At 39.1% G+C, this 24,064-nt stretch overlaps 2 protein-coding genes and 2 long non-coding RNA genes across 4 annotated transcripts in view; 2 read left to right on the top strand and 2 right to left on the bottom strand.

Annotated features, from left to right (window-relative positions):
• Window positions 1-24,064, bottom strand: part of LOC131312122 (uncharacterized) — an 80,313-nt gene that overhangs the window by 17,208 nt on the left and 39,041 nt on the right. The window lies entirely within an intron of this gene.
• LOC131312121 (uncharacterized) lies at window positions 394-1,876 on the bottom strand. Its single transcript, XM_058339877.1, has 2 exons — window positions 1,549-1,876; window positions 394-809 (listed from the first exon to the last, which is right to left on the bottom strand). The coding sequence occupies exons 1-2, from the start codon at window positions 1,786-1,788 to the stop codon at window positions 624-626; spliced, it is 426 nt and encodes a 141-aa protein (XP_058195860.1). The 5' UTR covers window positions 1,789-1,876; the 3' UTR covers window positions 394-623.
• LOC131312115 (signal recognition particle subunit SRP54 2-like) lies at window positions 2,891-14,077 on the top strand. The gene is made up of 9 exons (XM_058339868.1): window positions 2,891-3,235; window positions 9,987-10,086; window positions 10,364-10,517; window positions 11,295-11,445; window positions 11,528-11,676; window positions 12,103-12,203; window positions 12,330-12,487; window positions 13,276-13,390; window positions 13,545-14,077. Exons 1-9 carry the CDS (start codon window positions 3,005-3,007, stop codon window positions 13,874-13,876), a joined length of 1,491 nt encoding a protein of 496 aa, XP_058195851.1. The 5' UTR covers window positions 2,891-3,004; the 3' UTR covers window positions 13,877-14,077.
• Window positions 19,269-21,567, top strand: LOC131312125 (uncharacterized). The gene is made up of 2 exons (XR_009195715.1): window positions 19,269-19,576; window positions 21,221-21,567. It is a non-coding gene; the product is annotated as an uncharacterized LOC131312125 (long non-coding RNA).

The following is a 24,064-nucleotide window of genomic DNA, read 5'->3' as shown; positions in this document are numbered from 1 at the left end:
GAACTGTTAGATGTATGTGGACCCAAATGAATCGAGCACTTTTTAATGTAGTTTGTTTTCCGGAATTATGTTTTAAAATTGTGTCTGTACTCTGTATTAGTGCTCTTACCTTATATACTACTGTACGTTCACATACCTAACCAGTGTACGACTAGAGAGGCACTTCACAATTAGCACAAGTCATCGCGCCCACATTTGGTCAAAAAAAAAAACCCAAATGAATATGCCCCAGCGGTGCTCTCGGATGATTTCCCTCCCACATTTATGACCATCTATTGGATGGTGCCCAATTAGCAAAAGAAATCTTGAAAGTTGTCCCTTTCAGTTCTCGTACAGTTTGAAGTTTTTGAAAGCTGTGGAGGATATGACAATTGGAAGATGATGGCTTCTAGATACAGAATAGAATTTGAATTTGAATTGCATTTAGGATGATTAGCAGCATCAATATCATCCTTGTAACTCTCACTTATCGGTTTCCTTCAGAGATTCACCAACACCAACAAGGCTCTAGCATTATGCACATATTCTTTCGAAACTAATGCACGCAATAGGGTCCTGGTACATTTTCTTCGAACCGGTGGAACAGGAAGTAAAACTGCTCTGTAAAAATTCCCAGTTCTCTGTTATTGCTCGATGCGACTTTGCCTGATCAGAAGCAAAACAGCTACAATAACTGGAGAAGAAATAATGATCATGGCCTCCAAAAGGTTCGGTCTTGTTATCTCGGGGAAAAGGGCGCTTCCGTACTTTACCGCAGCCGCACCCGCAATAGAACCTGCTCCTAATTTCCACAAGTAGTTCAAATCTTCCTGTTTAATTAGAAAACCGCGGCATTAGTTGGACTAATTCATGAAATAAATCAAAGTAAAAAAACATCAACAAGTCAATGTGGTAGTTATCTTGAACTAAGTCAATTTTTGCGAATAGATTTGGACTGAACAAAATCCAACCTCCCTTTTGATCTATTTGTGTCATCTGCTGGTTGGGAGGCAAAAGGAGCTTTTGTAAATCTCGCTGTTGGTTGTTATGTGGAAAATTTTCTTGTTCCTGTGGTTGCCGCTTAAGCTGTTTTTATTTTATTTTATAATTGGATGTTCAGACCGGCGTAAACTTAGGCGTACTTCGACTAACCTTGGAACCATAAATAAATTAATCGTCCACCAGCGGGGCCCTACTTACGCTGGACTGACCCAAAATGAGTTTGATAGCACCGGACATATTTCGAATCTGAAATCTTAGGAGTGAGAAACCCAAGTCTCATGTCTTGACTACTTGACCAACCCATTGCTTAAAGGGGTGTTTGGATCTTAGATTTCTGGATAAATTCGATGAGAAAAAACTAAAAAGAAAAGGAAATCCTTCAGAATTCCCCAGAGATGGCTCATCGCTCAACCCTCAGAATTCCCCAAATTCGATGAGAAAAAACAACCTCAACCCTTCGCAAATTCGTACTACTAGTTTTTCATTGAAAAGTTCATTTTTTTCCTCGAATAGCGCACTGAAGTTGGAATCTTAGATTAGCGAGAGAGAGGGAGTTGAGAGGCAGACCTGAGATGTGAAGGCACGGCCGGACTCCTCCGTACTCGAATTCACTTCTCTTTCGGGATCCGAAGCTCGAACTGCGACGGAGCTCTTAAACGCCGTCGCCGGGAGGTGAATTGGGACACCGACGGGAATTTCCGCCGGAGTTTTGGTCCGTGTACCTCTCGGGTTCAGCCGCCGGCCGGGCGACGGCGGTGATAAAATCCTCGGGACTTGTGTGGCCACTGTGTTGGTCGTCGTTGCCATATCCGCAAAACCAAACGCACGTGGGACTCCGCTACTTTTTTTTTTTTTGATCCGCAACTCCGCTACTTCATACTACCAATTCTTTGTTACGAGAAGATTTTCACTGCCCAGCGAGTATAACGTGGTGCCCATTCGGGGCCGGGCTGTCTATTTCGGTTTTGGACAGTTTAGCTTTGGAGAGAGAAAAATGAAAGAGAAAGTGGGAAAGTGTTGGGGTGACCGGAGAGATAGTGTTTCAATCTGAATCATCCAATACACTTTTAGACGGCCCGTATGTATTGTTCGAGCATCACCTCAACTGGGTGGCGTGGTACTCACCCGACACCCTAAATTTTCTCAATACTTTGTTACAAACATGACTTCAGGTGGATTCGGTAGGCATGCAAACAAGTCAAGCTTTGTAGTATTCAAGCTCGACTTATTTACTAAACAAGCTTAAAGATTGAGCTCAAGCCCAATTGTAAATGAGCAAAGTCCAGCTAATTTACTTAACGAGTTTCTTTAAACAAGCCGAGACTATACAAATGAGTAGAACTTTTGCGAGCTGGTCCGAATTTTTAAGTGTCAAGCTATACTCGAACTTGACTCAATTACTAGCCAAGCCGAGCCACGAACTGCTTGCAAGCAACTCGGTTGAATTTTTTTTTTGCAAATATTGTATACATCAAGAGTTAACGGAATGTTAGTATGTTAGTCAACAGAAGGTCCAGAGGTTTTTTATAGCCTTGAACCCCAAATCAAAAATGCTACTCACACAACACCAAACAACAACCTCACATGCATGTTAACTCCACATACACATTACTATGTGTGGGCCCTACATGTATGTGAGAGGTTGTGTTTGGTATTGTGTGAATAACATTGTTGACCCCAAATTCGCCTCCCGTGGAGCTCGAACCTCCTCCTCCACTGTGGAGGGAGGGTGAGACAACCAACTTTATTAGGAAAGATTTCTCAGCTCGGTTCATTTACGGTCGTAGATTTTGGCACGTCTAGAGCTCCGTTGGGCCTAAAATATTCCACCACGATTAAACAAGCAGGCCCGGTTCGCATCGCAGGAAACACACTAGACACGGCCCGGCCCACATATAACCTATAAAGCATAAACACAACTAAATCTCAGAAGAAATCCTATCGATCAACTCAGTCTCTCTCTCGACAAATTCCTGTTCGAACTCCGAAAAAACATCGTCGTTCTTCTGCCAATCGATTCACGATGGTGTTGGCGCAGTTGGGAGGGAGCATATCCCGTGCCATACAGCAGATGAGCAACGCGACGGTGATCGACGAGAAAGCGCTCAACGACTGCCTCAACGAGATCACCCGCGCTCTCCTCCAGTCCGATGTCCAGTTCAAGCTCGTTCGTGACATGCAGACGAATATCAAGAAGATTGTTAATCTCGACGATCTCGCTGCGGGCCACAACAAGCGCAAGATCATCCAACAGGTTAGGGTTTAGGTTTCGATTCTCCATTTCCACATGTTTTTAGTTTGTATTTAGTTTGGTTCTGCAATTTTATTGTCTTTGCCCCAATTAACGCGGAGCCAGAAACCAAGTGGCGAATATGCGTGAAGAAACGAAAATCGTAAGATGGAACTATGATACGAACATTTATTGTCTAAAAAGACAAAATTTATGCAGTAAACTATGTTTTTTCATATGCACGTTTCTTTGTAATTCTTTACTCAATAAATCTCTAATTTGGAAAATATGGAAAGCTCTAGTGGTGGCGGGAATATAGAGTTTAGTTGTAAAAATAAAAATTTCTACTGTAGTAATAGCATTATTTTAAATTGTTGGAGTGGCTACCGCGACCGCTATATTTTACAGCCAGGCTAGATACAGGCATGTATTGTTTCTAAAATCGATTTATTGTTTCCACAGACAAGGGAGTCACATGATATTCTTGTCATTTTTAGAAATAAGTTGGTCATGTTAACGTGTGGAAGCATATTTGCTTTTACTCCTTCTTCATGTTATGATGGTAACAAACAAAGGAAAAGTTTTTCACAAATAATGTTATTCTTTATGTTATGAGTACAACGAAAGTAGTTGTATTTAGAATTGCAAATGTGGGATATAGCTTCACAAATGATGCATGCAGCATGCTGCGACTGCCTTTTTCTCATCACGTTTTCTATACTCTTTAGTCTTCACAGTTTTTTATGTCTTCTTACATGAAAATTATTCATTTGATACGCCACTTTATGCTGGTCATGGGTATGATGCTTCTTTTGGAAATAGTCAAGACTAAAGATACATTTTGGGCCGAAAAACACTCCTAAGACTGCAAGACATTGCTCTTGGAAATTGTGCACAGGTCTTATAGGGAGTGTTATTAGAGATGAGGAAAAGTGTATAGGGTGTTAATGAACCCTTACACATATACATTTATTTATATTACTCTGGAGAGTTACACATACATAAGATAGACGATGTGGGACAAACCCACTTTCTCTAATAAACACTTCTAACACTCCCCCTCAAGCTGGAGAATAGATATCACAAATTTCCAGCTTGTTACATAAAAATTCTAAACGAGGTTTAAACAGTGATTTAGTAAAAACATCTGCTATCTGAGCACCTGTGGACACAAAAGGCATAGCCAACACACCAGCATCAACCTTCTCTCGAACGATATGACAATCTACCTCAATATGTTTGGTTCTCTCATGAAACACAGGGTTCGAAGCGATATGTATTGCCGCCTGATTGTCACAATACATAGGAATGGGTAACTGCACCCGAAATCCCAGCTCCTCAAGAAATGATCTCAACCAAACAACTTCACATGTAGTATGAGCCATGGCACGATACTCTGCTTCTGCACTAGACCTTGCAACAACAGTCTGTTTCTTACTTTTCCAAGTAACTAAGTTGCCACCAACAAATGTACAATAACCAGTTGTTGAACGTCTATCAGAAGGTGACCCTGCCCAATCTGCATCAGTAAATGCCTCAACACGCAAATGACCATTGGAACGGTAAAATAAACCACGTCCAGGATGAGCCTTAAGATACTTCACAATACGAATACAAGCTTCCCAATGTGGAAGACGAGGAGCAGACATAAACTGACTCACCATACTAACAGCAAATGAGATATCAGGACGTGTATTGGTAAGATAATTCAACTTACCAACCAAGCGACGATATTGGTCTGGATGAGAAAATTCCTCCCCCTGATCAACGCAAAGTTTGACATTAGGATCCATTGGAGTCTCCACAGGTTTGGTTCCGAGCAAACCTGTCTCCTCTAGAATATCCAACACATATTTCCTCTGGGACAAACTAATCCCATCCTTTGACCTTGCTACCTCAATACCCAAGAAATATCGTAGCTTACCCAAGTCTTTAGTGTGAAACTGACTATGTAAGAACTGTTTCAACTCACCAATCCCTTTCTGATCATCTCCAGTAATAATAATGTCATCTACATAGACAATGAGCAATACTTTCCCTCGAGCCGACATAAGGGAAAACACGGAATGATCTGATTGACTTCGATGCATGCCAAATCTCAAAATAGCCTCACTAAACTTGTCAAACCACGCTCGAGGAGATTGCTTAAGTCCATAAAGTGCCTTGCGAAGACGACATACCTTATGATGCTCCCCCTGAGCAACAAACCCAGGTGGTTGCTCCATATAGACTTCCTCCTGGAGATCGCCATGGAGAAAGGCATTTTTGACATCAAGCTAATACAACGGCCAGCCAAGAGTGGCGGCAAGAGAAATAAGAATTCGCACAGAGCCAAGCTTGGCAACAGGAGAGAACGTTTCGGAATAATCAATACCATAAGTTTGGGTGTAGCCTTTAGCAACCAGGCGAGCTTTGTGACGCTCAATAGTGCCATCAGGTAGATACTTGACAGTATAGATCCAACGACAGCCAACAGTAGATTTCCCAGCAGGAAGAGTAACCAACTCCCATGTGCCATTAGTATGAAGAGCAGACATTTCATCCACCATAGCTATCCGCCACTCAGACCGAGATAATGCCTCCTGAACAGTTTTAGGAACAAAAACGGAGGAAACAGTAGTAGTGAAAACACGAAGGGATGGAGAGAGATGAGTATAAGAGAGAAACCGAGAAATAGGATGAGAAGTGCTAGAGAGATTAGAAAAACCATATTTTGCCGGGGGACGACGATTCTCACGAGTCGGATATCGAGGAGCAGGTGGATCCGGCGACGGGGAAGAAGACGGAGACGTGGGCACTGAGAGTTCGCCAGACTGTAATGGTTCTGTAGGCGGAGGTGGTGGCGGTGCTTGAGGCGGTGGCGGTGCTGATGCTGGGAAACGACGAACATATACCTGCAAAGGTTGGGGTGAAACAGTGCCAGTAGGAACAGCCATAGGTAACACAGACTCGAGTGTAAAAAGATCATTGATAGCAACAGGGTCCGAATAATATGGCAAGGACTCATTGAACGTGACATCAGCACAGACAAAGTGACGACGTAAAGTAGGAGAGTAACATCGATAGCCTTTCTGGGTGTGTGAGTATCCCAGAAAGATACACCTAAAAGATCGAGGATCAAGTTTACTCCTATCAGGATCAAGAGCATGAACATAACTGGTGCACCCAAAAACTCGAGGGGGTAAAGAGTGGAGAGGCCGACCGGGAAACAAGACCGTATGAGGAACCTTACCACCTAAGATCGTAGAGGGCATACGGTTGATTAGATAACATGCAGTGAGAACGGCGTCACTCCAATACGACTTAGGAACCTGCATTTGAAATAATAAGGCACGCATAACCTCGGACAAGTGCCGAATCTTGCGTTCAGCAACTCCATTTTGTTGTGGAGTCTGAGAGCACGACGATTGGTGAATAATGCCATGATCATCGAAAAAATGAGAAAGAAGATGATGAAAATATTCACGGGCATTATCAGAACGAAATATCTTAATACAAGTATCAAATTGATTTTTGACTTCCATGTAAAAAGTTTTAAAAATAGATTTCAATTCAGACCGCTCTTTCATTAGATAAAGATATATAAGACGAGAAAAGTCATCCACAAAAATAACATAATACTGAAAACCAGAAACACTAGGCACATGAATAGGCCCCCAAATGTCTGAATGAACTAACTGAAAAGTACGCGACGCACGACGCTCAACCCTAGGTAAAAAAGAGACTCTACGGTGTTTACTAAACTCACAGACTTCACAAACCAACTTATTAATGGAACGACAGGAGGGCACAAGGTGCTTCAAACTCTGAAGAGATGGATGACCAAGACGACAGTGCTGTTGGTATGGAGACTCTGATGTCTGAAGAGCTACAGGCTGAGAAACAGTCAAGTAATATAAGCCACCTCGCTCAATGCCCCCACCAATCTTCCTTCCCGTCTTGAGATCCTGAAAAACACAGCCATGAGGAAGAAATGTGACGGAACAATTTAAAGATTTTGTAAGACGGCTCACAGACATAAGATTAAACGGGAAACGAGGAACATGTAATACAGATGATAAAGTAAAAGAGGAAGTGACAGGAACTGAACCGAAGCCAGTAACAACAGTGGTAGAGCCATCGGCTAAGGTGACATGAGATGTTTTACCAACCGGTTGGTGATCAAAGAAAGCAGATGTACCAGTCATATGATCTGTGGCTCCTGAGTCAATAACCCAAGGAGAGGAAGAAGATGAGGCAACACAAGCAACGGATGAACCGGTCTGAGCGAGCGTAGCAGTAGAGGATCCTGTCGCAGCCTGAAATGACAAAAAACGTTGGTACTCCTCGGCTGAAATAGCCACATCGGCAGAGGATGGAGTAAACTGTTCAGTACCCTGAGAGATAGTAGCCTGATAAGCCTGGGGAAAGCCGTGAAGATTATAACAGAACTCCACCGTATGATTTGTTCCCCAACAATGAGTGCAAAATCTTGAATCACGGCCGCGACCGCGGCCACCCCCCTAATATGCGACCCCCACGATTATCAAAACCAGAGTCACGGCCACCAAAGCCACGACCACGACCAAAACTACGGCCTCTAGAATCACGACCACGACCTCCAAACCCAGAATCACGGCCGCCAAAGCCACGACCACTCACCTCATAATCGCGGCCACGACTACTAAATCCAGAATCATGACTGCGACCACGACCATGGCTGACAGACAAAGCAGAGCTGTCAAAAATAGCGGAAGACAAAGCAGAACGACCAGAAGTCGGTGCAGAAATAGACGATGACTGTCGGAGACGACTGAATACCTCGCTGAGTGGAGGTAAGTCACGATTTCCCAAAATCTGATTACCCACAGGGCCAAAAGTGGATGATGCACCGAATAAAAAACGAATAACCCTCATACGTTCACGATGGCGCCGTATAACCTGAATATCAGCAGTAAGTGGCTCACATTTATCCAATTCATTACAAATGCGCCGAAACTTAGCGTAATAATCCTCAAAAGAATCATCACCCTGAGATATATTAAAGAAAGACTGATGAAGATCATATGTGCGACGAAGATTGTCGACACCTGAATACAACTCCTGTGCCTGTGTCCACACCTCTCTAGCTGTATCACAGAACATCAGCGTACTAGCAACCTGTTCCGTCATACTATTCCATAATTCTGAACGAACACGGGCATCAACAGCTTTCCATGCCCTATATGTAGGTTCAGCAGTAGCAGGAGGCTCATCAATCAAAAAAGAGTCCTCAGACTGACCCATATAATACACCTCAACAGCTTTAGCCCAAAGAACATAATTGCCTCCATTTAATGGGGTGGAGGTAATAGGGCGCCTCTCGCGAGACCAAGAACCACTTGATACGCTACCAACAGGAGTAGAATTAGGGCTAGAAACAGTACCAGAATCAGAATCCTTCTTCTCAGACATTCTACCGAACAATGGAGAGGTAACAACCAATAACTAGCAAATAACCAGTACGCAACCAAAGCAAAATACCGATAACTACTGATCAACAAAATCAACTAATAGACTAACATCGAACCAGTCACCAGGCTGGATAGATACCCAATATCAACAACCCCAACATAATATATTCTTCACAACCACTAGCCCACCACATGACGGAGATACTTTACAAGAACAGTATAGAAAATAGTTACCAGAATGAGAAACATCAACGGAAATTGCAAAGACGAGAAAACAGGGCCTGGTGATGAAGATGGTCGCCGAAACAGGGATGAACAGTAACTGTAAAGGCGATGAACAGTAACGTCGGGAACAGTAACTCGTGAACAGTAACGTCGGTAAACAGTACGAGGTAATCGTGAACAGTACGCGATGAACAGTATCGTGAACGTGAACAGTACGCGGTGAACAGTAATCGTGAACAGTACGCGATGAACAGTAATCGTGAACTAGGATTAGGGTTAGGGTTAAGGCAGAGGCTAGGGTATGGTTTAGGACTAAGGTTAAGATGGTGGTGTATTAGGATTGTGGTGGTTTAGGATTAGGGTTAAGGTTAGGCTCTGATACCATGTTATTAGAGATGAGGAAAAGTGTATAGGGTGTTAATGAACCCTTACACATATACCTTTATTTATATTACTCTGGAGAGTTACACATACATAAGATAGACGATGTGGGACAAACCCACTTTCTCTAATAAACACTTCTAACAGGGAGTATCTGAGAAGTGTTATCAAATTCATAAGTGCCTGAAACTACAAACGCGACTTTGAAATTAGGTCGTAGCTGTTAAAGCATCCACCTCAAAATTAATTGGCAATGAGTGGAGAGGCCGCCCTAGCTCATCATATACCAGTTTTGGAGGAGATAATTAACCGATGTGGGATAATTTCCAACATTCCCCCTCATGTGCGACCCCCGACTCACACTTGGAGAGGTCAACAAAGGATCCGGAACACACGGATCACAACGAAACAAAGTGCAACTATGGCACAAACAAAGGGGAAAACCATGTTAAAACATCCACCTCAAAACCAATTGGGAATAAGTGGAGTGGCCGCCTAGGCTCATATACTAGGCTCATATACTAGTTCTAGAGGAGATAATTAACCGGTGTGGGACAATTTCCAACACGAACAAGATTCAAACGCGATTTTAAGTGTTTCTTATTCAGAAATTTTCTTTTTATGCTAAGGTTTTGATTTCTAACCTTATTTCTTGTGGTTGTTGGTAGATCACAATATATGTCCTGCTTTATCTCATTTTTTGTTGTCCTATCATAAGCAGATTTCTTTTCTTATAGGCTATTTTTAATGAGCTTTGCAAAATGTTAGATCCTGGGAAGCCTTCTTTCACTCCCAAGAAAGGGAAAACAAATGTAGTCATGTTTGTCGGTTTACAAGGTATGTTGCTTTCTCCTCACACGTTGGACAATGTGTTGGTGTTCTCTACATGTGTACCAGTTTTTGTTTGAATCTAAGTACTGCATTTGAGTTTAGCAAGCTGGTATAAGTATGGCCTGGTCACATGACCTCCTATTTGAGAGATACACAAACTAGGATAAATATAAAAATATGTCATTCATTAGGAATGTATACGATATTGGTTAATCTGCTCTTATTCCTTAAATTTCTTTTATTAGTTGCGTAATGAAATGAATCTGTTTGCAAATAATTCCAGGGTCTGGGAAGACCACAACATGCACAAAATACGCATATTACCACCAGAAGAAGGGTTGGAAACCAGCCCTGGTTTGCGCAGATACATTCAGAGCTGGTGCTTTTGATCAGTTGAAGCAGAATGCAACCAAAGCTAAAATTCCCTTCTATGGAAGGTACTCTTTGGCAATCTATTGGTTGTTATTCTCTGGTGTAATTGAGGTGCTTGTAAAAGTTGTGATATCAGATAGAGATTGTCAATGTCAGTCAAATACTGCAGAACTTTGTTTAAAAGAAGGAAAAATCAGTTTTGTAGTGAAGTTCAGATAGTAGTTTTCTGCGATTTGTTGTGAGACCATGTGATCATCTACTGCTCTGTTGCTAGTGTTGAAAATGGTGATTCAATGACCTGAAATATATCTTTCGAGGTGAAACGCTGTGCACCCCATTCTTAACGTGTTATGCATCTTGTTAAAGTCCTCCACATGTGAGATGGGTCGCATGTGAGTTGAATGTTAGCTTGATATACATTATTGTTCGTTTCCTGATAACTTGAGCTTTTGGGACATTTGGTGAATGGCATCATTTATATATGTACCATATGTATATGTTAGTATGCAAACATATATTGCCCATCACAGATATGTATGTCCCTATGTATAACATACAATGCTAATTAACAACTCATAGTTTTCTGATTTTCTCCAAAACAGAAGTGTTCATTTGTGGCTTCAGATTTGCTTTTAAAAGACCCTTAACGTTTTTGTGTGGAACTTATAGTTCTTGTTCCTATCATGGATTTCCTTTTGTCAAATGTGAACCTTCCAAAGTGCTTGTATATGTAGATTAAAAACTTCAGCACCTCTAAGCTTTTAGATTTCAATTCTCTCACTGCAGTTTCGGTAATGAAATTACCTCTTAAAGCTCTTAATATTGTGTACTTTTGTCAACAGCTATACGGAGTCAGATCCCGTTAAAATTGCAGTTGAAGGCGTAGAAAGATTCAAGGATGAGAATTGTGATCTTATAATTGTTGATACCAGTGGGCGCCACAAACAGGAAGCTTCTCTCTTTGAAGAAATGCGTCAAGTTTCTGAAGCTACGGTATCTTTCTGCTACAATGCTGCCTATCTTCCTATGTTGACGACAAATCGACCATAGCTAATCTCATCTTTGAATTTTCCAGAGACCAGATCTTGTTATTTTTGTTATGGATAGCAGTATTGGTCAAGCTGCATTTGATCAAGCTCAAGCATTCAAACAAAGTGTTGCAGTTGGCGCTGTGATTATTACCAAGATGGACGGTCATGCAAAGGGTGGTGGCGCTCTGAGTGCGTAAGTCTCTAATTCTATTCTTGTGTGATTCTCTCGCGCCATATTAAAAGCTCTTCTACATTGTCCTTTTCTCCTTTTTCGGGTGCTTTTCCTTTACTTTTATCTTTTGTTGGGGGAGGGTTGTGGTGCTGGTCTGGTAGCGGAGCGGTAGCAATGTTTGCCTTATTGTTACGGCTCCCTTTCCTATTTGTTACTGAAGCTTTCCATTTGATTCTCAACAAGTTGAAATATTCTGTGTGTAGTGTGAGAGTGACTAAGAATCTTGATTGTTTATTTGTTTTTTGTTAAAGAGATGTTTGAAGAGTTGCTCTACCAAATGATTATGCAACCTATGTTGAGGACTTAAGAGTGACTGTTAGGCTTCATTGTTTCAGTTCATGGATGTTTTTTTACTGGCATGTTGATGACGTTCTACTTTCTATTTAGAGTTGCTGCAACAAAAAGCCCTGTAATATTTATTGGAACTGGAGAGCATATGGATGAGTTTGAAGTTTTTGATGTTAAACCATTTGTCAGTCGGCTCTTAGGTTAGCATCCGCATCTTTCCCTAGTGATGCCTTTTTTTATGATACTGTGCTTTCTGGGCCATTTCAGTTTACAAGTGCAGTAGTGACTTTTGTTTAATAATGTTGTTTCACTTGGATTTCAACAAGGCATGGGCGATCTGTCTGGATTCATGGACAAAATTAAGGAAGTCGTACCTATGGATCAACAGCCTGAGCTTCTGCAAAAGCTCTCTGAAGGAAACTTTACCTTGAGGGTTATGTATGAGCAATTCCAAAACCTACTTAAAATGGGTCCTATTGGCCAGGTTTGTTATTGAGCTAATATAGTTTAATGCAAGATCGATCTAAGATGTGTTATTAATCAGCATGTTCAATCTTCGAAGAGAAAAACTTTTTTCTGAATTGCTGCTTCTTGTTTGACAGCTTTGCGTTTTCTTTTCATGTGAGAGTTAGTTGATTGCTTTTACAAGAGGTTTCGTAAGTATTGCAAGAAATTTAATTTGTGCGCATTCCTTTCGAGAACTTGAAGCACTAGTTTTCTTGTACGCAAGTCGTTAAAAATGAACATTTTTACGGTGATCTTTAAAATTATCTTTTTAATTGGAAAATCACAACAAACAACTTGTACTGGAGATCTTTGTATTATATAGGTGACCACACGGAACTTTTTTTTCCTTGGAGTCCAGATATTGGCATTCTGATTCTGCCTGTGTTGCTAGACTGTCGGCAGCATTGAACATGTGGTTCAGTTTTTAGTTGTGGAAACATGATCAGAGGTGGACATGAAATGGAACAGGTGTTTTATTGTCTATTTCTCTGTAATCATTCTAACAATGCCCTTGACCAAGAGGATGGAGACGATAAGAACAGTGTCATAAGCGATATTTGGTTTGTGCGTGTAAACCGAAGGAATGAAATAATTGTAGCTGTTTGTCTCTTGCTTGATTGTCACCTATAGGTTTAGACTTTAATGTTTGTTGCCCTTCTAGTGGCAGTATTCATCTGATTTTTATCATCTCTCTCCATCTGTCGGTTCATGAGTCATGATAGTTTATTGCATAGCATGTCATCAATTCGCTACTTCTCCGTGCAGGTGTTTTCGATGCTTCCAGGATTTAGTGCAGACTTAATGCCAAAAGGCCATGAAAAGGAAGGCCAAGCAAAGATCAAACGTTACATGACTATGATGGATTCGATGACTAACCAAGGCAAGCAAACTCTACTTGATGCGGTTCTGTCTCTTCCTCTGTTCTTGGGTGAACTGACTCCAGTACCCGATTACCTGTTTTGGGTACATCCAACCATAGTTCAGCTAGTTCTCTTGAGGGATATTTACAATTTAACCCATTTTTCCACTTTCAGAGTTGGATAATTCAAACCCAAAGCTAATGAACGAATCAAGGATGATGCGGATAGCTAGGGGGTCTGGTCGGCCAGTGAGAGAAGTGATGGAACTGTTTGAAGAGTACAAGCGAATCGCAAAGGCTTGGAGCAACATGAAGGGGCTTGGTAAGATGGCTAAGAAGGGCGATATGAGTTCTCTGTCCCGAAACATGAATGCACAACAAATGAGCAAAGCCCTCCCCCCCCAGATGCTGAAGCAGTTTGGTGGAATGGGTGGGCTACAAAATTTGATGAAGCAAATGGGGTCGGGTAAGGACATGATGGGAATGTTTGGAGGCGGGGATAAGTAGCACCGGACAATTACTCCGGTAGCAAGATCCATTGTATGGCGGGTTATCGAGTAGCCTCTTTTTTCGCGAGATATTTTTACTTGTTCAAATTGTCCATATTATTACTAGTTTGTAACCCGGTAGATGACACTTTTTTTTTTTTTGGACTGAGATTCACTTAGTCCATTTAATGGATTGAACTGATGATTTGATCTGTTTAAACTCAAAGGCCCGTTGAGCAGATTACACAGGCAAAAAATCAAGTCGATCAAAACATCACAGGTATAGTGCAAAAATATGGAGGCAGTTCTTGAAAGACTACAGAAGTTAGTAATACCCTATCCCTCTGATATTTTTTGTTCATCTTCAAAGGGGACTTTGGGTTGGTGTTATGCAGTGAGGTGCACAGCATTGTGTGGCGCACCTTTGAGCCACAGCTCGGATCTCATCTCGGCAACCAATGATCAAGAGCCGTTCATTGCTGAGATGAGATTGGAGCCGTCGGATGCACGATCCGACGACTCGGAGGTGTACAGCACGGTACTGTACACACTACTGCATAACACCATCCCCAATTGCTTCGAAGGTCATTTTGTTCATAATTCATTAATTCTAAACTAATACGGCAGTTCCACGAAATATAAGAAATTCTCAATCACAGATCAAGAAAATCAGTCACGGCATAGATTCCAATGGCAACATGTGTTTTTTTAACAATGCTACCATCACACATAAGCACTTATACACATTCACAATAGAAGTGAACTCTACACACACACTAAGAGTGGGCTCCACACGGGCTGGATGAGTGTGTGTGGGGCCACTCTTATTGTGAGTGAGGGGTTGTTCGGCTTTTTTTTTTGTCAAGTGGCTTATTTTTTGTCTTTATTCAATTTTTTTTCGCATTTTTTAGATTTTTGTCAATTTTTTGGGAATTATTATTTTGTCATGACAAGAACAATCTAAAAAGTAAAAAATTACGATTGAAATCCATTTTTTTTAATAAAGACAAAAAAATTGACTTATTGGCTTATTTTTATTTTTATTCAAAAAAATTAGATTTCGATCGTAATTTTTTACTTCTTAGATCCCTCTCGTCATGACGAATCAACAATCCCTAAAAAAATGACGAAAAACTAACAAAAGCGAAAAAAAATTTGAATAAAAACAAAAAAAAAGTCACTTCGCTTTTTTAGCCAAATTACTCCTGAGTGTGCGTACGTGTTTGTATGTGGTCCAATACTTGTGTGTTTTTTTTTCATTCAGTTGTCATTTTCCCAGCCAGGCAAATCCTGAAACGAGGGCCCCACACCTACAATCAGAAGCAACATGATCACAGCAGAAAGATCATCATATTTTTCCACACATTCCGTCAGAGTTTGCTGTTTCAAACTTTCAATAATTATAAGGCACCGTTTCACTTTCTCAAAAAAAATTACTTAAAAAATAAGAATAAAAATAATGGATTAACGAAAATAATTTTTAAACTTTTGGTAGGGTTTGATGGATTTTGATAAATAAGATCTATATTGTATATTTTTTTAATTTTAAGTCTATTATTTTTAAGTTTAAAAATTACAAATAAATACTTATTTTTTAAAGGGATAAACTGAGACACACCTTAAGTATCCGCACAAAAAAAAAAACCTGAAATTACTCCGAAAAGGTAAATCTTTATCTTTTCAGAGTATATTTTCTATGTGCCTTGCATCTCGTTGTTTTCAGGTACACTGCAATTATTATATAACCACAAACATACATACAAACATTTTACATACACACTCATATCTTTTGGTAGATCCCACATATACTGGAGATATAGTGTATGTTGCCCCAATATGAATGTGAATGAGGTTGTGTAAAAGTTTGTGTAAGTAATTGTAGTTGTAGAATAAGGCTTCTTGACAGTACCCTTATGGGGACTGCACCGTGCAGTTGGACGAATAACGTCTCATATCGACTTTATTTTTATGATCGGAACCGTTTATTTCGTAGAGCTCGTCGAGAACTTCAACCGCGTAAAAAACCATGTTAATTGGAAACTGTTTAATACCTGATCGGAGCACGTTTATGTTTCTAACAGTTTCCGATTAACATGATTTTCGACGTGGTTTAAGCTCTCGACGAGAGCTCTACGATATGAACGGTTCTGATCATAAAAATAAAGTCGATACAAGACGTTATTCGTCCAATTGCACAGTGCAGTACCCTTATGGGGACTGTCGAGAAGCTAGATCGTTGTATTTTCTAGGGGTGAGCATAGTCTGGATTGGTTCGGTTCCATAGTAAACCGAGAACCAAATCCATACTTATGGATTATGAATTTGGAGAACCAAACCAATCCATAGAATGCATAGAACCAAACCAATCCAAACCATAAAAATACGGTTCGGTTCGGGTTTTGAACCACGGTTTGCATGAAATAGAGATATCTACTTTCTTAAACTATTTAATTTAAGTAATGAGAGACATATTAAATCATATATTATTAGTATTAAAACCAATTCTTTTTCTATGTAAGGAATATAGTAAATAAAGAACTATTAAGAGAGAAAATAGTGGCTAACAAAGAGTCCCTATTATTGACCGGAAAAAAAGAGATGGATACAATTTGTCAATTTATGTTTATTACATTAGGTTTAGTTAGAATAGCAATATAAGAGTAGTTTCAAATTTCAACACACAAATTTAGAGTATTAGATTAAAAAATTAATTTACTATGGCTTAGGCTAGCTAGTTTTATTTGGTAAATTTAAATCGTGTATATATCAATATATATACATATTATATACGCACACATACATACAGTTCAGATCGGATTGAAATCGGAACCGATAACATAAATCCACAAACCAAACCATTGAACACGGTTTATAATTTTTTGAAACCGGAGCCGAACCACACTACTAAAAAACCAAACCAAACTATGTGATTTGGATTGATTTGGACCAGGTTCGCGTATCGACGGGTTTTTTTTCTCACCCCAAGTATTTTCTGTGTGCCTTGCATCTGGTTGTTTTCAGCTCCCCTGCAACCGCACGCTTGGTTGGGACTGTCCAGTAGTGCAGCTGCAGATCTGTGCACATATTGCCAAATTACGCAGAGTCCTTTTTTCTTTTGCATGGTGGTGATTGGCAGCCTTTTCACGAGGACGAGTAATCATCCAGTAGTTTTCGGCCAAATTTAGACGTGGACCTTCAAAAAATGCGTGGTGTTAATAGTTAAAAGGCATTGAGACACAAAGTGATGGTGCCCGGGATCACCAATTATTGTTCGGCCTTTTCACATATTCCATATTGGTGTGGACGCTAATGTCTAGTTCTGATAGCTGCATAATGAATTTACGTCCCTACCGAAACTTCTGATGAAATTTCATACCGTCGAGAGAACTCTTCACGAACCTGTTACACCACGTGAACGGATGTGACGTGATGTCCTATTCGTGATCAATTAAAGAGTATCGGCTCATGTGGTCTAGCCATTATTGTATGATATTGTAGAACCACAGTTAGACCCTATTTGATAGTCGTCGTGTGTGATGGGTTTAGACTGCAATGGGTGTGGGTTCTCATTGTAGCCGCCGTCTGGTTGCAATTTTGAGTGGATGGACTGATAGTCCAAGGGACTATGAGTATTTGTAGTTCGAGTGACCGGTAATCTTGATATGTGATCGTTAATATCTGTGTAACCTTGACGCTATTTAATCTCCGTATAGCCTTGGCGCTAGTACCGACGGGCATTCATTCAGGGTGAAGGCCCCATAGCAAGAAGTTTAAACCTGTTAGGCTCCAAAATTGAAGTAGATATGAACCATATGGTACACCATACCCTTAACAAAACAATTAAAAAAAAATTACTCCTAAAAATGAGGTTCTTAGGAAAAGAATTAAAAAAAAAAAGGCACTTACCCAAACAAGTACCAAATCTCCATTGGGTTGTGTGGTGGGTTGAGCTTGCAATTAATATTCCTTTTGTATTTTGCAGTTGTATTGAATATAAACGTTTCATTATATCTTTGCTTAAAATAAGAATTGCTAGAGAAATTTGATGCAATATTTTTTTCCTCTCTTGGGAACAAAAAAGTTCAATTTTTTTTATAGGCAACACAAATTTTATTAAGAACACTTTACAAATGGTACATCAAGTGGGGAATAGGGGAGGAGAATCCAATCAAGGGTTGAATGCAAAAAAAAAAAAAAAAGCTGGGTCAAAACCCACCAACACCCAGAGGGCCAGGCCCCAAAAAATAAAGGCTAAAGAGCCACATGGGCCTAGCCCAAATCAAGAGCCGAAACAAACCCTAGCCCAATACAAATCAATCCACCGGACAACAAGAGACGCTGCCGCCGCCCACACAACCACCACCACCGTCCATGCTGCGCTACCCATCAAACCAAACAAAACCCAGCCCAACCACCCACAATCACCCCAACACCACCCCCAAAACCTGCAACCACACACCTCCATCCACCAAAACTACCACCATAGACTGCCGACCGTAATCCAACATAGACGTGAACCCCACGATAAAAAACCACAACAAATAAATTGTTGATATTTTTTTCCTCTTTTGGTGATAAAAAATAGTTTTAAAAGTTATGAAAATCTTATTGGAAAGATTTCGAATTTTAGGTCTAAACAATGTAAGGTAGGGAAGCATAAGAATTGGGGACCATAAGCAGCATAGACCCTCCATCCCCTAGAACTATTATTAGTGTTGCATTTGCATGTGCTGGAATGGGCTGTTTTTACTTTTATTCTTATATTTTACATATATTAATGGTCTAAAATTGATTAATATTTGCTTCTATTTGATTTCGTTTAAGCGCCCATCTCGTTCTGTCTTGTGAACGGAATCAAGATCCTGCCCATCTCTCTCATGTTTAGGATCCATATATGATGGTTCTGTTTGATGATCGAAACCGTTAATTTTGTAGGTCTCGATGTCTAAATCATTCATACAAAAACATTAAGTTGATCGGATATCAATATAAATTCGAAGGAACCATATTTGTCTTGAGATTATGAGATGGTCAGAGTTTGCCCCCGTCCATTGCTTGGAAAATAAATTCGATTGGAACAAGTTTTTACTAATGCCCAATCAACTTGATTTTCTGCATGCATGATGTACACCTCAAGGTCTACAAAATAAATTGCCAAACGAAGTCATGACAGTCTTATTTTACGTCACACGAGAGATCGTTGCACTGAGAGTTAATTTCCTATGGGGAATGCATGAGTGAAGTAAACATATTGCACCTTTCTACATAAGTGATCGATCAACAGACAAACAGATTATGTACTGTATGGTAGAGTGGCCCTCCTCAACTGTATGGACAAAGGCAAGGCTCTCTCTCTCTCTCTTCATCCAGCCTTTTTATTATAAGTACATGTGATTTCTCCCTAAGCTTGCAGAAATCTTCACCTAGATCTCTCTCTCTCTCTCTCTCTCTCTCTCTCTCTCTCTCTCTCTGAATTATTCAGATTGTATACAATTACCATGTGAGAGAGATCCATGAGGAAGTAGAAGCAGTAAGTCCTGTCATGCTTTTCCACAGCTTTCTTGAACTTCTTGCATCTTAATTAATCAATGTCTCTTTATATATATGGCATATGCAATCGTATGTAAATCATATACATATAGAAGTTCAAGAAATCTGTGGGAGAACATGGCAAGTCTAGGACTTAATTTGTCAAGTACTGAATCTCCTAGCTAGCCAGGTACATTTGTTTAATTATTTATTTGATTTTATATATGGTAGAGTAATTGACTCAAGAAGTAGTAATTATATTATTCACTTATCGATCGATCTTCTTCTTCTTGTTCTTTAGTTTCTTCTAGTTTTGTGTAGTTCTGCTTTCGAATAGTGATTTCCACATTCTCATTTTGTCTACTTTAGCACAAGGTCTAATAATGTACAATTTTTTTTTTGAATTAAAAGGACAAAAAGAAAAAAAGAGGGAGGGGATGGTGAAAAGAAAATTGAAAAATCAATTACCATCTTTTCACCGGCTCGGATTTTAAAATCTTACTTACTCGGTAACATGCAAGTATTGTTTGGAATATGCGAATTTTAGCAGAGGATCTAGAGGGTAGAAGTATGTAAAATACACATATTCAAAGACACAATCACAAGAACACCTGATTTACATAAATGATCACCCATTTTGCACGTCTATGGTTATTTGTTTGACTACGATGAAGAAGATCAGTACGTATAAAAGATACATTAAAATTGTTATATATATATATATATATATATATATATATCTCGTATATGCAGTTACGTACGGCATTACCATAATTATGTGTGGGATAGACCATGCAATTAAGAGAATTATGTGTGGTTTCTCATTTTAGGGATAGCAAAAAAATGAAGAAAATAGAAAGGATTTTGGTTTCTCAAAATTTAGATTTTTTTGAGAAACCAAAACCCATTATACAATATGTAAAGAGGGAGAGGTGGGACGAAAGTCTGTTGCATGGCCTCAATGAAATTACTATTTTGCCCTTCCCAATAAAGCCCTCACACCTCCCATATACTCTCTGATTTTTTCTTTGGTAGTAAAAAGAGTGCTCTCACGTACAGTCATTATCTTGGCATAGTTCTCTTGCATGCCCTAATTAATTTCAAGATCTCTCTCTCTCTCTCTCTCTCTCTCTCTCTCTTATGAAAAATGTTGTTTAATTTCTAAGCATCCAGCAACCCGGCCCACCCCCTTGTCTCTTCTCTCTTGCATGCCGTTGGTTTTTGCTCACAGAGAGGGTACTGGACCAGCCAGACATTAAGCATTGATGCATTCATTGCAGAAGCAGAACTGGCCTGGCCAGATCGAGAATAGTGTTTTAATTAATTGCTTCCTCAATAAAATAGTACCATATAGCTAGTTACGTTAGTTATAAATTTAGTACTGCTTTTGAGATTAATTTGTTCGTCTTGTAGAGTACTTCTTCGATAAAATCATCATTTATATCAGAAAATTGAGGTGCGTTGCCCGAGTCTGAATATATAAAAACGCCAACCTATATATACATGAATAATGGAGTGACCGAGAAAGCGTGTTGGAAATAAAAGAGAGGGAAAAAGAAAAGAAAAGATAGGATAAAGGGTTGTTTGTTATCACTTCTTAAATTCATAGGATTAATGCAAGTCCACTCATGAGCCATTTACACTATAGTACAAAGAGGTGCTTCACCGGTAAACTAAAGTTGTTGCCGAAAATTTTTGGAACATTCAAAGTGTCCACAACAATGATCAGAATCGTTCACTTTTTAGAGCTCGTCGAGAACATTGGCCACGTCAAAAATCACGTTGATCAGTTATCAGTTTGATATAATTTCTAAATGCATGGTGCTGTCATTAGGAATTACTGCTCGGTGTGGGTTGTTCAGGACCAACTGCTCCATTGACCGCATCCGCACTCTTCGACAAGCCAACCAAAGTGCCGATCACCTAGTGAGACTTGGAGCTGAGCAAGACGAAGATCTCATTTTGTGCTTGAAGACGCCATGGGGACGAGTTGGCTTAGGGATTAGCCCGAGTTGATTTTGTATTGCGTACCGATCTTGCGTTGTGCTTATACCCTGCCATTCCGAAGCACCTAAATTTTTTTTTCCTCCGAATCAGCTGAGTAGCAAGAATGAAAAGGAGTTCACCTCCAACTCTAAGTGGGTGTTTGGTGCTGGTTTTTTTAATGAATTCTGGATTTTTGGAGTGTTTTGGTGCAAATTCTGAAGTTGGATTCAGTCAGGAGCGGATTCAGCTAAGGCACAAAAGGATCACGTTACCCTCCTCAAATAATCGAATTTTTTTTTTCTTCTGTGAAATTGTCCTGTAGTTCAAGCGGTAAAGTCTTCGGTCTTCTACCTAAGTGGTCGCGAGCTTTGAAACTTGCTACCAATCCATGATCATAACACAACCTTGAGAGTAATTTACCGATTGAAGAAAACTCTTCAAAACTTGCAGCTAGTAAGAGTTGAACAATGCTCATTCCAGACTTGGGTAGTTAGAAGTACCACAAAGACAATCCATACAATTCTATCAAATTACACAAAATAAAATGTAATAAGTTGTTTAGGGAAAATGTAAAAACACTAGTACATTTATTTTTTATTCTTGTTACTCTCTCTGTCTGGATTTAATGGTCATTTTTGGGAGTTCATGCCATTTTTAAATCGATTATATTTTGTAATTTAAAATATTTTAGGGAAAAAAACTGTAATAGTCCTTGTAGTTAAGTGTTCGTGTTAATTTGGTCCCTATAGTTATAATTGGCTCGATTTACACTCTGTACTTTCCATTTTGTTTCAATTCGGTCCAATTACTAACTTCCGTTAGTCCACCGTTAGTCCTTTAAATTGCAAAATCATATGGCCCCCTTTTTTGGGATTAAAACAGACCCGTTCGGCTAAATAAGCCAACTTCCTTATTTTTTGTCCTTATTCAAAATTTTTTTCGTTTTTGTTAGTTTATCGTCAATTTTTTGGGGGTTATTGCATCGTCATGACTAGAAAAATCTAAAAAGTAAAAAATTATTATCGAAATTCAATTTTTTTTTAATAAAGACCAAAAAATTGGTTTAGGTTTATTTTTCAACATTCCTAGTCAGGAATCAGTGCATGGGCCAAGTGTAGGAAAATGAATGGAATGACAGGGCATTATTTTTTGTAATCACTTGGGCTATTAAATTAGGTTTATTGTAACCTAGTTGAGTGGTTTGTTATGTCTATGTATTAGGTTATGACATGGTAAATTTGGAACTGAGTTTATATAATATTTTGACTTTTGGACATGGTTATTTATCATGTTGTGACTTTTGGACATGGTTCTATGTGCATTTTCAGTACTATGCAGAAAAATAAGGCATCTCAGTATTTTTCCCCAAGTTGAACATGTAGAATATCAGTGGTTATGATGCCTCATGGCTGATCATGAAAATGCTAAATTCGATGGCAACTTTTTGTAGAAAATTATAACCAAATTTCTTCCCAAGTGCCTCCTTATCAATGGAGAATGGAAGAATGAGCTGTGTTTTGGTTCAGAGGTATATTAGGGCAAGAGGGGAATGAATAACCCTATTCAGTTAAATAAGCCAACTGGCTTATTTTTTTGTCCTTATTCAAATTTTTTTGGTATTTATTAGTTTTTCGTCATTTTTTTGGAAATTATTGCATCGTTATAACGAGAGGAATCTAAAAAGTAAAAAATTACGATTGAAACCTAATTTTTTTGAATAAAGACAAAAAAAAGTCAACAAGCCAATTTTTTGGTCTTTATTCAAAAAAAATTGGATTTCGATCATAGTTTTTTACTTTTTAGATTTCTCTCGTCATGACGATGCAATAACCCCAAAAAAATTGACAAAAAACTAACAAAATACGAAAAAAAATTCAATAAGGATAAAAAAATAAGCCAGTTGACTTATTTAGCCGAACAAGTCTATTTTAACCCCAAAAAAAGGGGGCCATATGATTTTGTTGTTTAAAGGACTAACGGCGGACTAACGGAAGTTAGTAATTGAACCAAATTGAAACAAAATGAAAAGTACAGAGTGTAAATCGAGCCAATTACAATTACAGGGACCAAATTGACACAAATACTTAATTATAGGGACTATTTCAATTTTTTCCCCAATATTTTATGTAATTTTGAAAATATTGTATTATAAAACTAATTGAGATCTATCAAACAAGATCCATATTGGATATAAAATTCATTACTAATTTAAAGATATAACTTATTTTTTATCCGGTTAAAATTGAACAAGTGACTATTAAATCCGGATGGAGGGAATATTTATTTTGAACGCATGTTCTCTTTATATTAGATTGTTAATATTTTTATTAAATTTATGCTTGAAATGTGACCCCTCTAAATGTGACCCCTCTGCACGGAATTTCAAAATTCAGCCAGAATCACTTCTCAAAATAGGCATAAAGAGCCACAATCCCAAAAGTAGCTCCGAATGTACTTTTGAATTCTGATTCTGGATTGTATACTTTTGAAGACCATTTTATCATTCACCTTTTCAACTATTTTCAACCCTTACCCTTCATTTTTTTTTTTATTATCATACCCTTACCCTTCATTTAATTTAATTTTTTTAACAGACCTACCCAATCCTACAACTTTCAGCGTTTAGGACATGTTATGTTTTGGAATGTGTATTTTGTATATGTCGTTAACTTGAAATGAAATGTAAAAGGCA

This window comes from Rhododendron vialii, chromosome 12a (genome assembly GCF_030253575.1).
Source record: "Rhododendron vialii isolate Sample 1 chromosome 12a, ASM3025357v1".
Classification (NCBI taxonomy): domain Eukaryota; kingdom Viridiplantae; phylum Streptophyta; class Magnoliopsida; order Ericales; family Ericaceae; genus Rhododendron; species Rhododendron vialii.
Note: the sequence above shows the minus strand (reverse complement) of the source record. Positions and strands in the feature narration are given on the sequence as shown.